This window comes from Orcinus orca, chromosome 3 (genome assembly GCF_937001465.1).
Source record: "Orcinus orca chromosome 3, mOrcOrc1.1, whole genome shotgun sequence".
Classification (NCBI taxonomy): domain Eukaryota; kingdom Metazoa; phylum Chordata; class Mammalia; order Artiodactyla; family Delphinidae; genus Orcinus; species Orcinus orca.
Window position 1 is genome coordinate 27,934,560 of NC_064561.1, and position 19,314 is coordinate 27,953,873.

The 19,314-nt window shown below is 37.7% G+C and overlaps 1 protein-coding gene across 8 annotated transcripts in view; it reads right to left on the reverse strand.

Annotated features, from left to right (window-relative positions):
- RANBP17 (RAN binding protein 17) overlaps positions 1–19,314 on the reverse strand; it is a 314,986-nt gene that overhangs the window by 63,256 nt on the left and 232,416 nt on the right. For all 8 annotated transcript variants that reach the window (XR_007476521.1, XM_049708089.1, XM_033432062.2 and 5 more), the window contains 2 exons: positions 9,152–9,255; positions 3,330–3,418 (listed from right to left, as the gene is read on the reverse strand). Coding sequence is in view for 7 of the 8 variants with exons in the window: in XM_049708089.1 (XP_049564046.1) it covers positions 3,330–3,418; positions 9,152–9,255 (193 nt within the window). In the remaining variant the exon portion in view is untranslated. The remainder of the gene's footprint in view (positions 1–3,329; positions 3,419–9,151; positions 9,256–19,314) is intronic.

A 19,314-nucleotide genomic window follows, 5' to 3' on the forward strand; every position in this document is an offset into this window, starting at 1 on the left:
ATTTTGGGGTGGGATTTGAGTGTAAGAAATCTACATCCCTCATGAATCCTAGGACAGTCCTTAGCCAAATCTGCTGAATAAGTGAGCAAATCGGATTCCTTTGTCTCATTCCATATTAGGGAAAGGAACTAACAACAGTGGAGGGGTATATTTACTTTGTGCCAGACACTGTACTAGGCCCTTTATATATGTCAGTTCACTCACTTCTTACAACATACCTGTGATACAAGTATTATTAGCCCTGTTTCATGGAGGAGAAAACTGTGATTCTGAGACATTAAGTAATTTACCCAAAACCCCACAGGTTGTTAAGTGGTGAACCCAGGACTGGAACCTAAGACTGTCCTATTCCAAAGTTCTTTTTTTCTCCCTACAGATCTCATTGTCTTGCCTTGTCTTTGTAAAATGTGTTTATTCATATTAAACAACAGCACTGACTGCGTGACTGAAAAACAGTGTACTCAAAGATCAGGATTATGACAATTAAAAGAATGAGTGTGAGGAAATAGCATCCTACACATTCTTTTATTTTTTTCAATTTCCCGCTGGGTTTTTGATACTTAAGTGTGATCTGGAAAAAGTTTAAACAAGGGGACTAAATACAGTGCAAGGTAAGGTGCTTTTATATTGTTGCATTCTCACTACAGGGGCAAAGAAATAGCAGTGATTCTTCTTCTGTTCTCCAGTAGTGGGACAATTTATCAACATGGTTGCTGTGTAGTTTCAGGCAATTTAGGTTTGGAAGGACAGAGTGATAAGTAATGTAGTCCGTGTACCAGTTAATGCAGTCAGTGTTTATAGAAATGTTTTTAAATTAAATAGCTAACCACTAAAATAGCATTTTATCAAATAATCATGATAAATAAAATGCATTTTGACTTTAAGATGACATGTGCTCTTATAGGATGTTTCTTCTGTATGCTAAGGACTATACAGCAAATTAAAGCACACACATTTATGTGGATAAAAGGCAAATAAACTTTCTCCAGCAGTAATATTAGAATCATCACTGACGGTTTGACATATCAATATTTTAGGAAGAATAAATGACTTTCATATCCATGTTTCTTTTTTAATCATATACTTGCTCATTTTTACATTACTAGAATACTTTGGAAAGAATCTGTACTCTATCACCTGAAACTGCTTAAAGTATTTCGAAATATTTTAATAAAGCTCTTTGAATTATCAAATAATATAACTTTTAAACAAATTTTACTATTATTATAAATATTTGCTCTTTTATCCCTTGCTCAAAGGAAAACTATAAATCTTGCCTCAACTGAATGAACACCATTTATCATATTCATTTTGTTGTCAATACAATTATGAAAAGCCTTTGGCCTTTTCCCAAGGAAGCTGATTTGCTACTGAAACTCAATTATTATAAGCAAGGCCGGTACCAAGCCATCCCGTTTGGCAATCTAACATAACTTCCCGCATAACTGACACTTGGCCCTCCGTCCCTGACCCTAATAACATCAACGTCTACAGTCAGATGGAGGAGACAGTGGTTTCTAGTCCAAAACAAAAGTTAAGTCCCAAGGTTTTCCGTTTGCTATTTTCTGCCATCTGCTGGACAAAAGTTTCATTTCAGATAGGTGCCCAAAAGAACGAGCAAAGTGAGGAAATGGAAAACAGACTTAATTAAAAACTTAAATTACAATATGTTCTATAAATTTTAGGCAGTATCAATTACGACAGATATTTCTATTCTTTGATGCTAAGGGGAAAGTTCTTATCTGAACTCTTAGTTAAGATTGTTGCTGAGGAAAATGTGAAGCATTAATTGCTGGACCTCCTAGGGTTGTAGGTTGGCTTCAAGATCACCATCAATTTTAAAGTGCTAAAATTAGGTTTTTACAATATTTCAAATAAATGAAAGTTTTTGCTTTGTGAGCTTGTATTTACGTTTAGAGAAATGAAAGGGTCATATGTAATTCCAGTTTATTCTGCACAGTTGAAAGAGTTGTATGACTTTGCAGGTTAAAATCTACAATCTCTGTACATGTACTTTGTATGCTGATATAAAGACATACATGATTTCTAAACGGCATGGAAAATTCTTATCTCTAACCCTTCTACGGGCACATAAATCTGATGAGGTAGGTTTTAATAGTAAGTAAAAATGTAAGTAAGTATTCAAAATTAATGCTAAACGATTTCTTTAATGTGTAGCGTTCTCCCTGAAACATGCCCAGATCCTGTTCGTTATGTTTTCGGCCATAACTGTGTCATCAGTACTTGAAGACTGCCTTTAAGAAGTTTCTTTTGTAATTTAATTTATGAGGGAAGTTTCTTTTGTAATTCAATTCATGAGGGAAGTTCTTATTTATGATAAGAAGGGTCTGAAAAGAGCAACTGACAAATAATGTAACTTAAAAAATAACTTTAAGGTTACAGAATTTTCTTACGTGCTCTGATGGTTTCATGTATAAAGGCATGAAAACATATGTTACACTTACATGACTTGCATAAACTATCACTTTCTGTTAGGATCAAAGAGGATTCGTACAATATTGCTAAAACGATATGAATAGTAACCATTTACGACTACCTATTATGTTCTAGACATTATACAAAGTGCGTTACCTATTTCAATGGTTACAATAGGCCATGACACTGGATGTCTCCTTTTATAGATGAGGAAACTCAGAGAGGTGAAAAGACTTGCCAAAGTTTACACAGCAAATGGAGAGTTAGGAATTCAAGCCAGGTCTGCCTAACACCAAATCTTTTTACTATTAATGATGAGGTATTTCTGTGGGGGGATGTTTGTTTCCTTGCTTATTTATTTTGCTGTCTGTACTAAGCCTTGGCAAAGGTAAGTTCAAATTTTATATCAAATGAAAATCCTAACGATTTATTTCCCCCTTTTCATGTCCTTTAATATTTTCATGATGATGAAGAACTACAGCATGATAAACTGAGCCTCAAAGAGATAAAGTGACCTCAGCTCTGCTATTTGAGATAGAGTGGGAATCCAAATCTCCCCGAAAATGACAAATGGTAGGATCCATCGATCTTGAGTTAGAGACGTCAGCCCAATTACCCCTGCAACCCCAACAGAAACAATCATTTGGGGATGTGATTTTTTAAGGTGTCGATATTTAATGGCACCAAAGAAGTGACCTCTCTGAGCTGGGTCTCCAAATGCTGTGCTCAGTTATCTGTACTGCTGCCACTGTGCTGTAATTTTTAGCTGATTACACATTAGTTCATTTAGCTTTGTTTCCTCTTCCCTACTGTGCCATACTATTAAACGAAAGCCAGGGGCCTGGCATCCCTCTGTGCACAGAGCTGGTATTGTCACAGTGTAATAAGGATACATCCAGTCAAACAGCATGGTGTAGCTGGTCTTTGTGTTCAGTGCAAAGGCAATCCCTCGAAGATCTCTTGCCAGCCCGATCAACAGACGCTGTCAGTGGGAAAGAGACACAGTAATTGATTTTCACGTTAGCACAGAGCAGATGGAGTAATAATCAGGCAATAATGACCACATATCTGATTTTGATTCATTAGCTAAAATGTCTCGCTCAGATCTCTTTCTATAGAAAGTCATAGACTTTTTAAGCAAACAGACCATCAAATCTGCTGACCGACTCTGCTTCTTATAAATTGAGCTGAGTCATAATTCCAATAGCTTAGAAACATTTAGATTCCTAACATACTTTGTTTCTGAATAACGCCAAATTAGAAAAGAAAAAGAGTATTGATAATTCCACGAAACAGAAATGTACAGGGTATAGACATTATTTAATAACAACAAATCTTAACCACATTGGCTTGCAAGAGATCAGTCCTACTATGCAATTTGGAGTCTAACCTGAAAGCACACTGGCATTTAAAGATCCCTAAGGAATATCTTTAGTAACTTAGGACAAAATGAAACTGGCCAGATGACCTATTGGTACTGTGGCATACCCAGAATGGCATTCACATTCCCCAAGCAAGGAAAAGATATAAGGAAAAGAGTTCTTCTACACTCAGTATCAGAAGACTTGAATTTAAACCCAGCTTTACTTCTTAACTGTAAGACTTAAGGCAAGGCAAATTATCAGTCTCAGTTTTCTCATCTCTGAAAGGGGCTAATAATGCCTCTCTCACAGAGGCACTGTCAGGAATAAATGTAATAAATTTATACAAAAATGCCAACAAGAGCCTGATACATACATACGTGTTCCATAAATACTTAGTTTTAGAGAAAACAAAACAAAACAAAATGAAAACTTGACTCTTAAATAGAAGAGATCTGACTCGTACTTTGGACCCTTAATTAAGCTGTCCTTAGGAAGATGCTTGGGAAGTGAAAAAGAAAACCCATGAACAGATGACATTCTGCTAGAATGTCAGAACAAAGACTACAAATAAACATAATTGCAGAACAAGGGGGTGGGATAATTGAGATATGCAACTGTGATTTCTGAAGATACTGTTTTCAGTGGAAATATTCTGCCAGAAAATGGTCTCTGAACTATTTCATCAGATTTTCTTTTCCGCACACTTTGGTAATAAATGAAAGTCTCTTTAGGAAGGCGTTTAAATTATCATTAAGGACTTGGAAGTGAATGCTGACCCTCATCTTAATGACTACAAAAATTTCAAAGTAGGAAACAGTTTATGTCACAAGTATCTGTAATTTTTGATCCCCTTTCCCCAATGCCCCATACCTAAAAGGTGACTCAATATAACTGGAAGCTGTTTATAAGAATATTCAGTTTCTATACTGTGTAACAGCTTATAGAATGATGGTAATCTGAATTTCTGACTCTGTGAACCCTGAACTTTTGTTTCTGCTTCTTTAAATAACTTATTCTTTTTCCTTTCATAATCTCACCAGTCCTTGTTTTTCTATAATCAGCCAGTCTCTCTGTGTAGTTCTCTTCTGTGACTGCTATTTTTCTTTAAACCATTTTGCCTTTTATGTAACCTGTTTTCATCACCTGGAACCTATTCTCCTCTTTCTCAGCTTTCCACGTTTCTTGCAGCTTCCAGAACAGAATATGTCTTCTAAGAAGTCTTTGAACAATTCTATTCTAATTCTCTTTGTAGTCTTTCTATTAAAGTGGCCTTTTTTGATGCTATTTTTGTTATGTACACTTACAAATTACAGGCTACTCTTCAAATAATCTTCAGTTTTCACATATACATAAGGTACTCATCACCATTCAACTCTAAATCGGTCAACAGGAGCAATAAGTTTTACTTTGTGTCTAGTGCAAAAGGCTCTTAAAATATTTTAGACTATCCTTATTACGCAAAAAGGTTAATATTTATTTCATCACAAATTTTTTTCTTAAGAGACACCAAGTTAACAGAAGGGCTCTAACTGACTCAAATCTATGAAATTATATCCATTTTAGAAAATGTTACTCCAAAGCAGAGGAAGCATATGACAATATAATAACTAAATATGTTTTCAAAAGATTCGACTGAACAGGAAAATGCAGTGTTAATGTGAGAAACAGATCTCTCATGCTCAAACAATCTTTTATCTCAAAGCAGCAAGAGTACTGTAATAATCTATACAGACACTCAAACAACACTAAGGAAGTACTTTCTTGACAGTCAAAAGATACCCAGTTCTGGAACGAGACCAGGAAAACTGTTAACAAGGAGCTCAACCAGGCTGTCAAACAATCTCAGAGATCAAGGGATGATCTGAAATTTAGGGGAGGAAGAGCCACAATTTACCATCTCACTTAAAACAGTACAAAGAGGTTTATTTAAAAAGTTGCCTTTCTCCTACAGTTAGTCAACACTTGACTGACCTGACAAATGAGAGGTCCTTATAAAGTGAGGCTGTCTGGGGGAGTGGGCAGGTCTGGCGTATCTAATCCTAAGGATTCCTTTTTTGGATAGTTCAAGGAGAAACTGCTCGGTGCTGCAGTCTCCTGCATGGTGAACGGCCGTCTGTGTGCCAAGTGTGAGACGGATGGGCTGGGAAACAGTTGAAATGCGGCTCCTTCCACCCTGACCTCCAAAACAGGGTTTCTAATGGAAAGTCTGACAGACCCTTTACTGTAGTGGCACTACTGGGGGCAGCTATAATATTATCCTCATAATTCTACTATATAATAACAACAAAGAAAAAGAAGGTGAAGGGTCATTGTGCTTTGTCTTTAGAATTAAGATGGCTGTCTTCATCCTTACAGCATACTCTTAATTCTGAAGACACATCTTAATAACCTCTAAATAGTTCCAACAAAAGAGCCGTGTCAGAGGAATGAGCAGGCCCCAAGGTGTTTCAACTGGAGTGTTTTCATCTGCCTTTATTGCTCTATCCCTCTCCAGAATTAAGGCAATAACCTGTGATAAATTATTCAGGAACTGCTACAGGGATCAAAGCAAAATCATTCTGTTAAAGTGCTGTTTGCAACATTTGGCACTTAGTGCGAAAACTTTTAATGTGCGCATGCTGAAAATCTAGGATTTTAAATAATTTAACATTGTGGAGTTTTTACGAAGGGACTAAAGATAGCAGGTTCCTATTTAACTGCTCCTTTTCCTCCTAGAAGTTTTCATTCATTTCCCTTAAAACTGATGACGTCATGGCCAAAACAAAAATGATGCATGGGGAGTCAGAGTACTGGACTATATTTTACTATGGGTACAATCACAGGGGGGAAACACGTACTGTGAACTAACGCTTTAGAGCCAGGGTTTGTCAGAGCAATTTCTTTCTTTTTCCCTTTCCTTTGAAAAGAGAAACCCAAGACAAAAATTCAATGTTCTCTTCAATTTTATCAGGACTAAGTAAGAAAACAAAGCTATAAATTTAAGAGTTTTACAGCATTTCCTTCTCTCACAACCATATTTCAATTTGGCAGTGTAGGTCCTTAATGCTTATGTTTATCCTGAAATCCGCATTTGAAAAATATCTATCAATAAATAGGCAGTTAGAAAATCCTGGTAAGGGTTGCAAATTAAATGAATTTGGCAGTCCTGCAGCATTTTCATAGAGATCTTTTAACGGCATCACCTCCTGTGGATTGGAATACTGAATACTTTATTGAAGAACAAAACAGAACTGTTTTTTATCTCTAGTATTTGCAAAATGAAGTACCTGAAAGCACTTCTGCATGTATTATTTATTCATCATGATAGAAAAATAGGCTTAACCTAATAAATTACATTTAAAAGCATTTACTGCAAAAGTTTTGTTTATGATAAAGCAACAGATTTAGTTCTTTATCGGTAGCTTAAAGCACCAAGTTTTCTTTATACAAATTAGACAGATGGTGCTTACAGTAGAATTTACTAAAGGTCTGTCACAACAAATGCAGCCAAGCTGCATATTTAATCACTGCAGAATCTTGTCTACCTGCAGCTGCCAACTGCTAATCCAATTTCCCTGATAAATGTGGCAAGAGACACGATCAGCAATAAAGAGCATCTAACTCCATTTTCCTGCAGGGCGTCTTTTGATGAACATTTAGGACGGAAGCACGGAGTGCACTGTGTGGCCTTGGTTCGTGGCAGCTGCATGCATTCTGAGGCACAGTTCTCAGGTTACTCACTTAATTCTGCCACTATCATTACGTTGCTATTGATCTCAGTAGCTGTTGCCTACACAGCATTACTCTAGATGAAGCTGAATCAGGCAGTTATCATGCATCAAACTTGCTCAAAAGCCTGGAGATTTCCCCTTAATTACTTGTGATTTTATTTGCAAATACCGTTAAAGTGTAATCAAGCAGTCACTTTCCAGGGTCGTTAAGAACTTGCTGGTTTAGGGATATATCACAGGAACTCCATTAAAAATGACTCTAGGAAGATGGTTTCTATCAAACTAGACGGGATTACATCAAAACGGGCTTGGAGTATAATGAAATCTTCAAATGAGACAAATGTAATTTTTATAAAGATAGTGTTTTTCAACCTCATGGCTTCTTTCTGATATAAAGGGCAGCAATAACCACCTTAAAGTTGCAAAGATTTTTCTGGTCATTAAAAATATTTGGGAGACATCTAAAAAATATAGCTAACCTGAGTAGAAACTCTGGTGAAGAATTTCAGCAACACTATAAACACAAAGAGAATCTCTAAGATCCTTTTTTGGTTTTAAAAATTCTATCACTATTGTATGTTGATAAACATGCATTTCAAAAACTCTATGTCAAAATAAAAGGTACAGTATTTGGTTAATTATTTTTTAGTACAAGAATTACACTAAATAATCACCAAAGGCCATCATTCTTCTATTTGGCTTCTTACTGCTAATTTTTTTTTTTTTTTTTTTTTTTGGTAGAGAGAAGAGGAGCCATGCAAAATGACTGTCAATATTTTCAACACATTTCAAATAACAATAAAACATGACTCAAGTATCACCAACAAAGGTGCCTACATTTTCGGTATATATTTATTAGTCTTTTAAGAATAATAACCAGTGTCAGTCTATTTAATACAGCCCTGATGCATCAGAATTTCAGAAGATGTTACTCCTATTTAGCAGATCTTGTGCTCCCCATCCCCCATATTAAAATATGGGGCTGTTTTGTCACAAACAGCTTGCTACACTTAAGGATTTTACTAATAAAACATAATGTTGTCTTAGATATTATGACTGTTGCCACAGCTGAACTGACTTGTCAAATCAATCCTAATATGGCTCCCACAGGCACATAAAAACCTTATTTAGCTATCAGTTACCCTAATCACTTTGTTCAGTTTAAGAATGCAATACTTCAAGACCAGCTCCTATTTATACATATATGCCTAGCCATTTAATAAAGTCTTGATTTATACAAATTCTTGTTTAAAAATATTTAGAGATGTAGCATTTTAGCATGTGTATATTTGTGCATTCCTCCATATAAATATGTTGAAACATATAGTGTGGGGTAGATGAGGGAATAGGGACGTTTAAAGTGGTGTACCCACGAGAAATGTTCTTTTAAAAGATATTGCCACGAGAGACAAATGCATCATCTAATCATAAGCTCTCTGAAATCATTCGATAACCTCAAAGTCCATTTGTATAAGAAACTAGAAAAGTACTTGTATGAAAAGTACAACTCAAAGACACATGCAATTGGGAAATTAAGGTTGATGAAGCACAAAGCACACACAAATATGCAGACCTTTTTCTGAATCTATACATCCTAGAATGAACAAAATCATCTTTCCTCATGTTCGGAAACAAACCCACCTTTACATCTTCTTGTTTAAAGTTGTTATTGAATATCTGTAACACTGTTTCAAAAGAGACTGTAAGAGGCAGCATGAAATTCTCAAATTCGTCCTCATCTTCGCCTATCAGAAAAACAAAAGGGTCATTGCGCTTTAAGATGCATGCTATTGTCCATTAGCCTCCACAGTGAGTGCTTCATTCAGGCTTAGAAATGTTCTTGAGAAGGGGTCAGCCTGCATTCACATCCATACCACATTTTGTGCTTTGGCTCATTGAATATTCTGGTGTTTTGCCTTCTCTTTTGCACCAAATGAAATAGCAAAATTACTTACCAGCCATTTTTTTTCCTGGCTCTTTATTGGATGAAATAGACTCATGCCCCAGGCTTCTCAGCCCTTCAGCTCTTAGGGCCCCCAGAGCTTCCCTAATGCCTCAAGGAAAGGCACTTTCAAAGCCTCAGAGAACTGGATTCTTTTTTCCCTTTCTATTTAGGTGCCAAGGCCCTAAAGGGCTCACAGACTCAGGTGCCCAGATAGCCCTAAGTTATTATTCTCTTTTATTTATGTTCTTTTTTATTAATTTGTTAAATAGATGTCAGGGAAACTTTTATCTCCAAACGGGATGGGGTCCCTCATGGGTCATTTGGATTTTAAGTACATTCTCCATTGAGTACACTTCCTTTTGCAATAAGCTTCTTTTTCTTTATATAAAAAAGGGAAAAGAGACATTTTCTATTGTTTTTTCACTTTGAAGGTAGAATCTTCATTTAACAAATGGATATGTTATACAATTGGTAATTTATCCTTTTCAAAAGGGGTTTCCTTCAAATGAGAAAGTTTTCTCATTCATCCTATGCCACAGGGAATTGTGAGTCCCACTTTACTGATGAAGAAACAGGCAGAGAAACGTTAAGCGACTGCTCAAGGTAGCATACTTAGTTGGAGGTGTAACTACACTGTCCAGACCTCCTGATTTCTATGCTAGCAGTTTTTAAGTAGAGAATTAGAGAGGAAATAAGATCTCAGAGAAGAGATCAGTGGTTCTCAAAGTTTGGTCCTTGACCTAGCAGCATCAGCATTACCTGGGAACATGTTAGATATAAAAACCCAGGTTTCATCCCAGATCCAGCAATTTTTGTTTTAAGAAGCCTTCCAGGTAACTCAGATGCATGCAAATGTTTGAGAAACACTGGCCTATATATTATTCTACAGATAAGGAGAGCGAGGTCCAAGGCCACATACACAGAAAATCAATGGCAGATTCAGGATCTTTTGACTCTTAAGGAGTGGCTGATCTGGCTGACCCTGATCTTTTGTGACTTCTCTTTTCCCTTTAACCTTACATACTTTGTTTCTGGAGTCCAACAGATTCAGGGACTCAGCTTTCTTCAGAAAGAGATGTCAAAAGGCCAATGAGTCTTTCCTAGTACGCTGTTCGACACAAGGATCAGGGTGCTAGGTGAAGGGGAAGGTAAACCAAATTATAGTGACCTCGTGGTGCAATGGTAGTACGTCTGACTCCAAGTTATAAGCCCTGCCCTGTCCACTAGCTATGCGACCAAGTTACTCCTCTTAGATACACCCTCTGTCAACTGGGGATAACATTAGAGACCTTTATAGGAGCCAGTTTTATTTTTCAAAGCCCAGGTCAAATGATAGCTTTCTTAATGTCTGAGCTAAGCTCCCCTTCAAGTACTAAGATCCTACTGCAAGTATTCCCCTTCCCCCTTTGGGTTCTCACAGCATTTTGTCTGATTCTTCACCTTTGTCTGATCCTTTAGACAGCATGTATCAGTCTGCTGTGAATGGCACATATTTTAGCAGATAGCTAATACTAACACTTAATAATACCACCTATATCATTCTACCACTACCACCATTTGATGAAGGTTACTGTGGAGATTAAATGAGATAAAATTTGTAACATGTATACGTATATGTAAATTATTAGATCTATCAGCCTACACTGATAGTATCTTTGGCTTTGCTTCTGGAGAACCGAGACTGCATCTTTTCATTTCTCTGTGAAGGAGAATGATGTAGGTTAAGCCCCTGCAATAAACAGACCCAGTGTCTGGCTCCATCATGTACTGTTTAACTTTGGATACTCAGCTGATCACTTTGTGCCTCAGTTTTCTCATCTATAAAGTAAGGATAAATACCTATCTTTTGAGGATTATTGTGTATATTAAATGTATATACAGGAAAAATAGATGATGCACCTAGAACAGTGCCTGGTACATATTAGGGAAATACTGTATTTGAATGAAAAGTAGTTGTTCAATTAAAGGTAAATTTTAAAATTACCTTATTTTCTTAATACCTAATATAGAAAAATTACTAACTGAAGCAAACATCAAATCCTTAAATATATAATACATTATATTTTAAACCATGTAATCTTACTCTTCTAGTATGGAATTAATGAGAACAGTGATAATGATCACTGCAGGCAGATAAGGGTGCTAGAGAGAGTGGATGCTTTGAAAGTTCTGTGCTTGAATCCTGGTTCTGCTACTATTAGCTGTCTGCTTTTGGATAAAGTCTCTTCACTCATCTGTAATTAAGAGACATAATATTTACTTCATAAAGTTAGCTGTGAGGATTAAATGACAAAACACTTGTAAGCCCCCTTGCTCAGTGTCTGGCACTTAATAAATGATAGCCAGGAGCATTTTTGTTGTTTTGAGTTTAACATGAACTTAACAGAGGTGATTATGGTGGTCAAATAAAATGTGACCACGAGGTTGCCAGCCCAATACCCTTCCTCTGGGAGCAAGGTAAGGATGTTTACTCAGAACAAAGACAAACTCAGAACTTGAACATTTAAACCCTTCCTTAGTATACTGAGCTACAGATCAAAAAAACTTCCTGATTCCATCTCTTTCCTCAATCAAATTTTGAGGCAAATAGGGACATCAGGAGCACAAGAGAAAGCCACCAAAATGTGAAATGTGAAGGGAGAAGTCAAGGAGCAAATACTAAAGAAAGCAAGGTGAGCGGCAATTCTACTTAAATGTCACTTCCTCAGAAAGGACTTCAGTGACCACTCTAAAACAGTACCACAGTGTGTGCCCTCCCCCCTCACCTACTTTCCCACCCCATAAACACTTCACTGTTCTTATGGGACTTACTATGACTGGCTATTAATTTACATATTTATTCATTGTCTTTCCTACTGGAATGTAAGCTCCTTGGAGAAGGAACTTGGTCTGTCTTGATCACGACTGTATCCCCAGTGCCTAGAGGAGGGTCTGGTGGTCAAGTAATATTTGTGTAGTGACTGAATAACAGTAGTTATTTCTTGAGTACTTGTTATGTGTGGTCAATGAATGTGGTACTTAATTTACTTAACAAACACCTATGTAGCTCTTACTACCTTCAAAGCACTGTTGTAAGTCATTACCAGTCACAACAATCCTGTAAACTAGTATGATGATTTCCTTCATTTTACATGTGAACAGAGAGGTTGAAGGAGTTAAGTAGTTTGTCCAACATCCTCTGCCTGGTAAATGTCAGTGAACCAGGGTCTCCAATTAGTTCTGCTTTACCCCCCAACTTCATGTTCCTCCCCCCATGTCTCTGATGGGGTGGAAGGTGTCAGAGGTAGGGACGGAAGTCAGGGTCACAAAATCTCGACTTTGCAGTTGCATGAAGTCAGAAGAGGGTGAAGAACAATTAGCTTGGTTCTGGTGAGGAGAAAGGAATTCCTCAGCAATCACTTGAGTTTAAGGTAGGCAAACGAGAGACACTGGTGCATTATTCCTATAGAAATGTTTATGTTTCAGTTAGCACTGTTCCTATTATTGCAATGTGATACGTTGTATCATCTAGGCTAGAAAACTGGTCATTTTTTTTTACCTCATGCAACTTTATACAACATCTATTAAGGATTTTTTCCTCATTTGTATTACCCATGGAGGTATCACTTACGAAAAGAGAAAACGTGTGCTCTTACGACTTTACATTCAAGTATGCAGTCATATATTATGTTTAGTATGCCAAATCTACATGTGATCTTTTTATGAATAATAATGGACGCTGCCAGTTTTTTTTTCTAACAAGACGAGGGCCCAGACACCAGTATAATTTGAGGGTGAAGTGCCAATTTATAGGCTACTATTTTCATTGGCATCAGAAAGTAAATACTAACGTAAAATCCTAAGTTCTCAGTCATGCATAGATAAAAATAATATTCCTCAGTGTCGACTTAAAAAAATGCACAACGTGAGAATTGCGAGTTATGTTTTATTTGGGGCAAAATGAGGACTGTAGCCTGGGAGACAGCATTTCAGATAGCTCTGAGAAACTGCCCTAAAGAGGTTGGGGAGAAGGTCAGTATACATGTGACTTTGGTGAAGGGGGAGTACACGCAATCAAGCGCATATATTTTGCAGAAGGTTTCTGCTAGTCTTGTGAAGGTTACTGCTAGTCACAAGGAGCAGACGTCACCGTGAAGGATCTTAGTGCTTTTCTAGATATGAGGAGATACAAGAATTGGGCTCATAAAGTCGGCTCCTGAAAATATCTAACTATCTGAAGACCTGTTCTGCCAGTTTTTCCCAGAGCGCCTCATCTCTGCTCTCCACCCTGAACTCCTTTCGGGGGCTGCTGAAAGTCAGCAGCTGCAGCAGCTCATGATTTGATCCTTGTAGAGGTAGATGGCAAGTGGCAAGGGCAAGTGCCAATCTGTAACTGACATCAGCTTTTAGGGAAAACCCAAAGCTAAATCCCCTCTACTGGATTTCTGAGGATCTGATTCAACAGAAAAGTTACTCATTTTATGAATTTCAATTTTTTTTCCTTCAGAGAAGTCACATTAAAATACAAATAGTAACTATTTTAGTATGTTGGCTCTCAGATATTTTATTTGTAGGCCACTTCATTTGTTATTTTGTATAACTTAAAATCTAGATTGGTGGGAATGTATAATGGTGAAGCCAATATATGATGCAGCCACTGTGGAAAACAGTTTGGTAGTTAGTCAAAAAGTTAAACACAGAGTTGTCACATGACCCAGCAATTTTATTCCTAGGTATATGCCCAAGAGAACTGAAAGCATATGTCCATACAAAAACTTAGCATACGAACGCTCAGAGCACCATTATCATAATAGCCAAAAGGTGGAAACAACCCAACTGTTCATCAACTGATAAATGGATAAACAAAATGTGGTATATCCGTACAATGGAATATTAGTCAGCCAAAAAACGGAATGAAGTACTGATGTATGCTAAAATATGGATAAGCCTCAAAAACATTATGGTACATGAAAGAAGCCAGATACAAAGGTCACATATTGTATGATTCCACTCACACTAAATGTCTAGAATGGGCAAATCCATAGAGACAGATAGTAGATTAGTGGCTGCCAGGAGCTGGGGGTAGGGGTAATGAGCGACTACTTTAAGGTACAGGCTTTCTTTCTGGGGTGATGAACATATTATGGAATCAGATAATGGTGACAGTTGCACACCCTGTGAATATTCTAAATATCACTGAATTATACACTTTCACAGGATGAATTTTATGGTATGAGAATGTCACCACCCCCACAAAACCACCACCACCAAATATCTGGGTTTGCTTCCCACCTCCCCCCCTTAAATGTAAACAGTGCAATTTCTCATTTCTTCAAATTCAAATGCAAATTGCAGCTGGGTTACTGGGGGGTTTGGGGAGTGGCCAAGGAGAAGCAAGTAGTAATAAATGATGGTAGCCAACAATTACTGAGGAATTATTGTATGATATATATTGTGTGAAATAGTTTGGTATTAGTGATAGGTAGCAGTAGGCTGAATAATGTAGTAGGCTGAATAATGTAGTAGGCTGAATAACGGCCCCCCAAAGATGTCTACATCCTAATCCTTGGAATCTGTGAGTATGCTAGGTTATATGACAAAGGAGAATTAAGGTTGCAATCAACTGACTTAAAAATAGAAGATTATTCTGGGTTATCAAGGTGGGTCCAATGTAATCTCAAGGTCCGTGAAAGTGTTAGAGAGAAGCAGAAGGGGAAACTCAGAGAGGGCAGCATGAGAAGAATTTGACCAATCTTGGCAGAGGGGGCCACGAGCCAAGGAAAGCAGGTAACCTCTAAGTTGCAAAAGGCAAGCGAACAGATTCTTCCTCAGAGCCTCCAGAAAGGAACACTGCCCTGCCAATACCTTGATTTTAGCCCAATGAGGCCCATTTGCACTTCTGACCTCCAGAATTACAAAATAATGAATTTGTAATATTTAAGCCATTAAGTTTGTGGCAATTTGTTAAAATAGTAATAGGAAACTAATACACCAATAAAGATCAGGTCTAATGCCATGAAGCTCTTAATGAGAATTAAGAGGAGAGGCAAACAAGGAGATACACAGACAGTGAGTGAAGAAAATACAGCTGACCCTCCATATCCATAAGTTCCGCATCCTCAGATTCAACCTACCAGAGACCAGAAATATTTAGGAAAAAAAATTCTAGAAAGTTCCAAAAAGCAAAACTTGAATCTGCCATGGCTGGCAACTATTTACCTAGCATTTACGTGGTATTAGGTATTATAATTAATCTAGAGATGACTGAAAGTATACGGGAGGGATGTGTGTAGGTTATTTGCAAAACTATGACATTTTACATAAGGACTTGAGCAAATGCAACTTTTGGTATGGGGGGGTGGGGTGTCCTGCAACTAAGCCCCTGTGTATACTGAGGGACAACTGTAACCCGTTTAAAACCAAGTACCAGTGGGTAATCTCGTAAGAGCCAGTGACTTCTGCAGGTCTAGGCCCATATCATCTGCTGTTCCCCAGCACTTTATTAGGATAGCACTTCTAAAGTTCTATTAGAGGGGCTTCCCTGGTGGTGCAGTGGTTAAGAATCCACCTGCTAATGCAGGGGACACGGGTTTGAGCCCTGGTCCGGGAAGATCCCACGTGCCGTGGTGTGGCTGGGCCCGTGAGCCATGGCCGCTGAGCCTGCGCATCTGGAGCCTGTGCTCTGCAACAAGAGAAGCCACCACGATGAGAAGCCTGCGCACCGCAACAAAGAGTAGCCCCCGCTCGCCGCAAGTAGAGAAAGCCCAAGCTCAGCAACAGAGACCCAACGCAGCCAAAAATAAAAATAAATAAAGTTCTATTAGAAAAAGGCTTGATAAATGTGCATAGCTAGATTTAACTTGGGCCCAAATTTGGTTTTCATTTCAGTTTCCCTCTAAACTGCCTCGGAGTTTTAGCTGGCTTTGAAATAACTTATGGTTTTGGGCAGGGCAAGATGTTTTAGTATCAGTCAGGAAGTGTCATCAGCTCTTGCTTCTATAGGAAAATAATAGCCCAAGTTCTAAAGGTAGAGTAGCTGCATAAAGGGTATTGGATTTGCCTCATTTTAAGGACCCAGTGTCAGTCAGTGCCCCTAACAGTGCATTTAATAAAATATCTGTCATGATTAACACATACTGAGTACTTGTTTTGTGAAAGGAATTGTTCCAGGCCCTTTCACACATGTTTATCTTAGTTAAGCCACATGACAGCTCTTCAAAGTAGATATCTCCATTTAACAGATGAGAAAACTGAGGCACCCTTTAATTCCTCTCCCTAGGGAACCAGAATGTTTATTTTAGTTCCCAGAAGAAAAATACACTGCCTACTGCAGACTACTCACTCTTTTTCTAGCAAACCTATCCTCAAAGTTTCATCCCTGAAGCATCTCATTCCTGGGGGTGCTCTGGACTCTCTACCCTCAAAACCAGGTGAGTTATTAACACTGGATCTGGACTTAATGGGCTGCTTTCTGCCTACAGGGCCAGCTAATTAGTCTTAATTATCTCATTATAGATTCTAAGTATTTCCAGCTGCTTTTTAACCCCTATTGCCCACTTCCCCTCCTCCCACCAAATGTCTATTTTCCAGATAGTCTGTGCCAAGTCATGGACACAGGTGATACATTGATGTATTCTTCCTATTTATCAGAACATCAGCTATTTCTGAGCAAGCTTCTCACTTTCTAAATCCTCCTGGGATATCTACCTCTGTGTTATTTTTTCCATGAGAAGAAATATGCTTTAGCCAATTATTAGACATAAGAACAAATTTCAAAAACTACATTTGACTTTCACTGACCACAGAAATGTAATATACAAATAATAAACATGAATCTTATCTGTTTGATAGAAGTTTGGAAAGTAATCCCTTCTCCCTTCTTCTCACTGCCCCCGAACCTCAAATCAATCATTCAGTCCAAATAGTTCAAATAAAAATGAAGAAGAAAAAGGTACACTGCCTAATTGACTGAGAATGTGAAAGGCAAAGTAACAGTTTAGCAAAAGTGAATGAGAATATGTGGTCAGAGGGCTACAAGTTATATGACTGACCTTCGGCAAGTCATTTAATCTCTCTGTACCTCACTTTTCTAACAGATAAACAATGCAATAATACCTATTTCATGTGGGCTGTCCTGAAGATCAAATAGGAAAATGTATGTCAAAGTGGTCTGCAAACTATAACTTTGTAAACAAACGTTATTATTAATAAAGAAAAGGAAAAGTTTCTTTCCTCAGTGCATTTTTACTTCTATCTTTAGTAGCTATTTCTAGAATACTCTTCCCTTTTTATTCAAGTCATTTACTTGCTATTTAAAATTTTTCAAATTTAAGCTAGATACCTTCAGGTGCCAATTACCAATTATAAGCCACAAAGGTAGATGGATACTATGCTACCTTCATCCCTAAAGAGAGAACTCTCTCTTAATGTCTATAAACACCATTTTAATATTAGTATCCCCGTGATCATTAAAAGTATGACTGCTTGTTAGAGTTTGAATATCTGAGGAAGGTACTACTCAGATCCCATCAACATGCTTCTCATCTGAGTAGTTCAAGGTAAGGTGCAATCATAAAATGTCCAAGGAAAATAAACTGTGACACCGAGCAATTCTAAATCTGTGGTTGCTAAAAACTTAATTTGCAACTAACAATATTTAGTTCTCTACAAAACAAAATCCTTTGTTGTATCTCTTTCCCACACTTCCCCTCTGCAGTATTTGTCAACTGAATTCACCTCCATTCAAATTAAACAAAATAGAAGGTTTTTATTTACTCAAGTATTTTACACTGAACAGCTCCCTGGGGGTTCGCCATTTACTGACTTAGGTAATATTATCTTTCCTTTAGTTTATTAGACTGACAAAGTTAACTTAAAAATAACCTTGGGAACTTTAAGTGATTCTTGGTCAGTTACTATTTTCTCCTGTACGTATGCTATCTCATGAAGGGAGTTTTTTGCATTAATTTTTTTTCTTTCACTCTCTCTCTTTTTTAAAAAATTTATTTATTTATTTTTATTTTTGGCTGCGTTGGGTCTTTGTTTCTGCGTGCAGGCTCTTCTCTAGTTGCGGTGAGCGGGGGCTACTCTTCGTTGCGGTGCGCGGGCTTCTCATTGCGGTGGCTTCTCTTGCTGCAGAGCATGGGCTCTACGCACGTGGGCTTCAGTAGTTGTGGCTCGCGGGCTCTACAGCGCAGGCTCAGTAGTTGTCGCGCACAGCCTTAGCTGCTCCGCGGCGTGTGGGATCTTCCCGGACCAGGGCTCGAACCCGTGTTCCCTGCATTGGCAGGCGGATTCTTAACCACTGCGCCACCAAGGAAGCCCTGCATTAATTTTGATAATTTCTTAAAATACGTGGCCGACATGAAACATCATCATTCTGACGATGAAATGCTTTCAATTCTGTTCTTTATACAAGTGAACATTTCGTCTAGGTTAGCCAAGGAGCAATTTGATAAAGTGGTACAACTGTTTATTGTCAACACCCTCCCCCCCATTTTAATCTGAAATACAACCTGGGGCACATAGCCCCTAATTAAATTCATACAAAGTACAAATTATTGAATAGAAACCAAAATGCATTTCAAAGTAAATATCAATTAATGTGACACCCAATTTCTTCACCTTTTTTAATCACTCCAATGTGCAGGGCTTATACACAAAGCATATTCAATTTCTTTTGTAGGATTCAATTAGAATATGCTTTATATTTCAATCTAAGAATCACATCCAATGCTTTGCAAGCAGGTTGGTTAGGCGTTTTTTCTATGTGATTCTTACCCCCCCCCCAAAAAAAATCACTGATATAGAAAGTTCCTCTTCAAATTTTTCTGTTTAATTTGAGAAGAATTCTCATGATCGAGTATTTCTCTCACTTAAT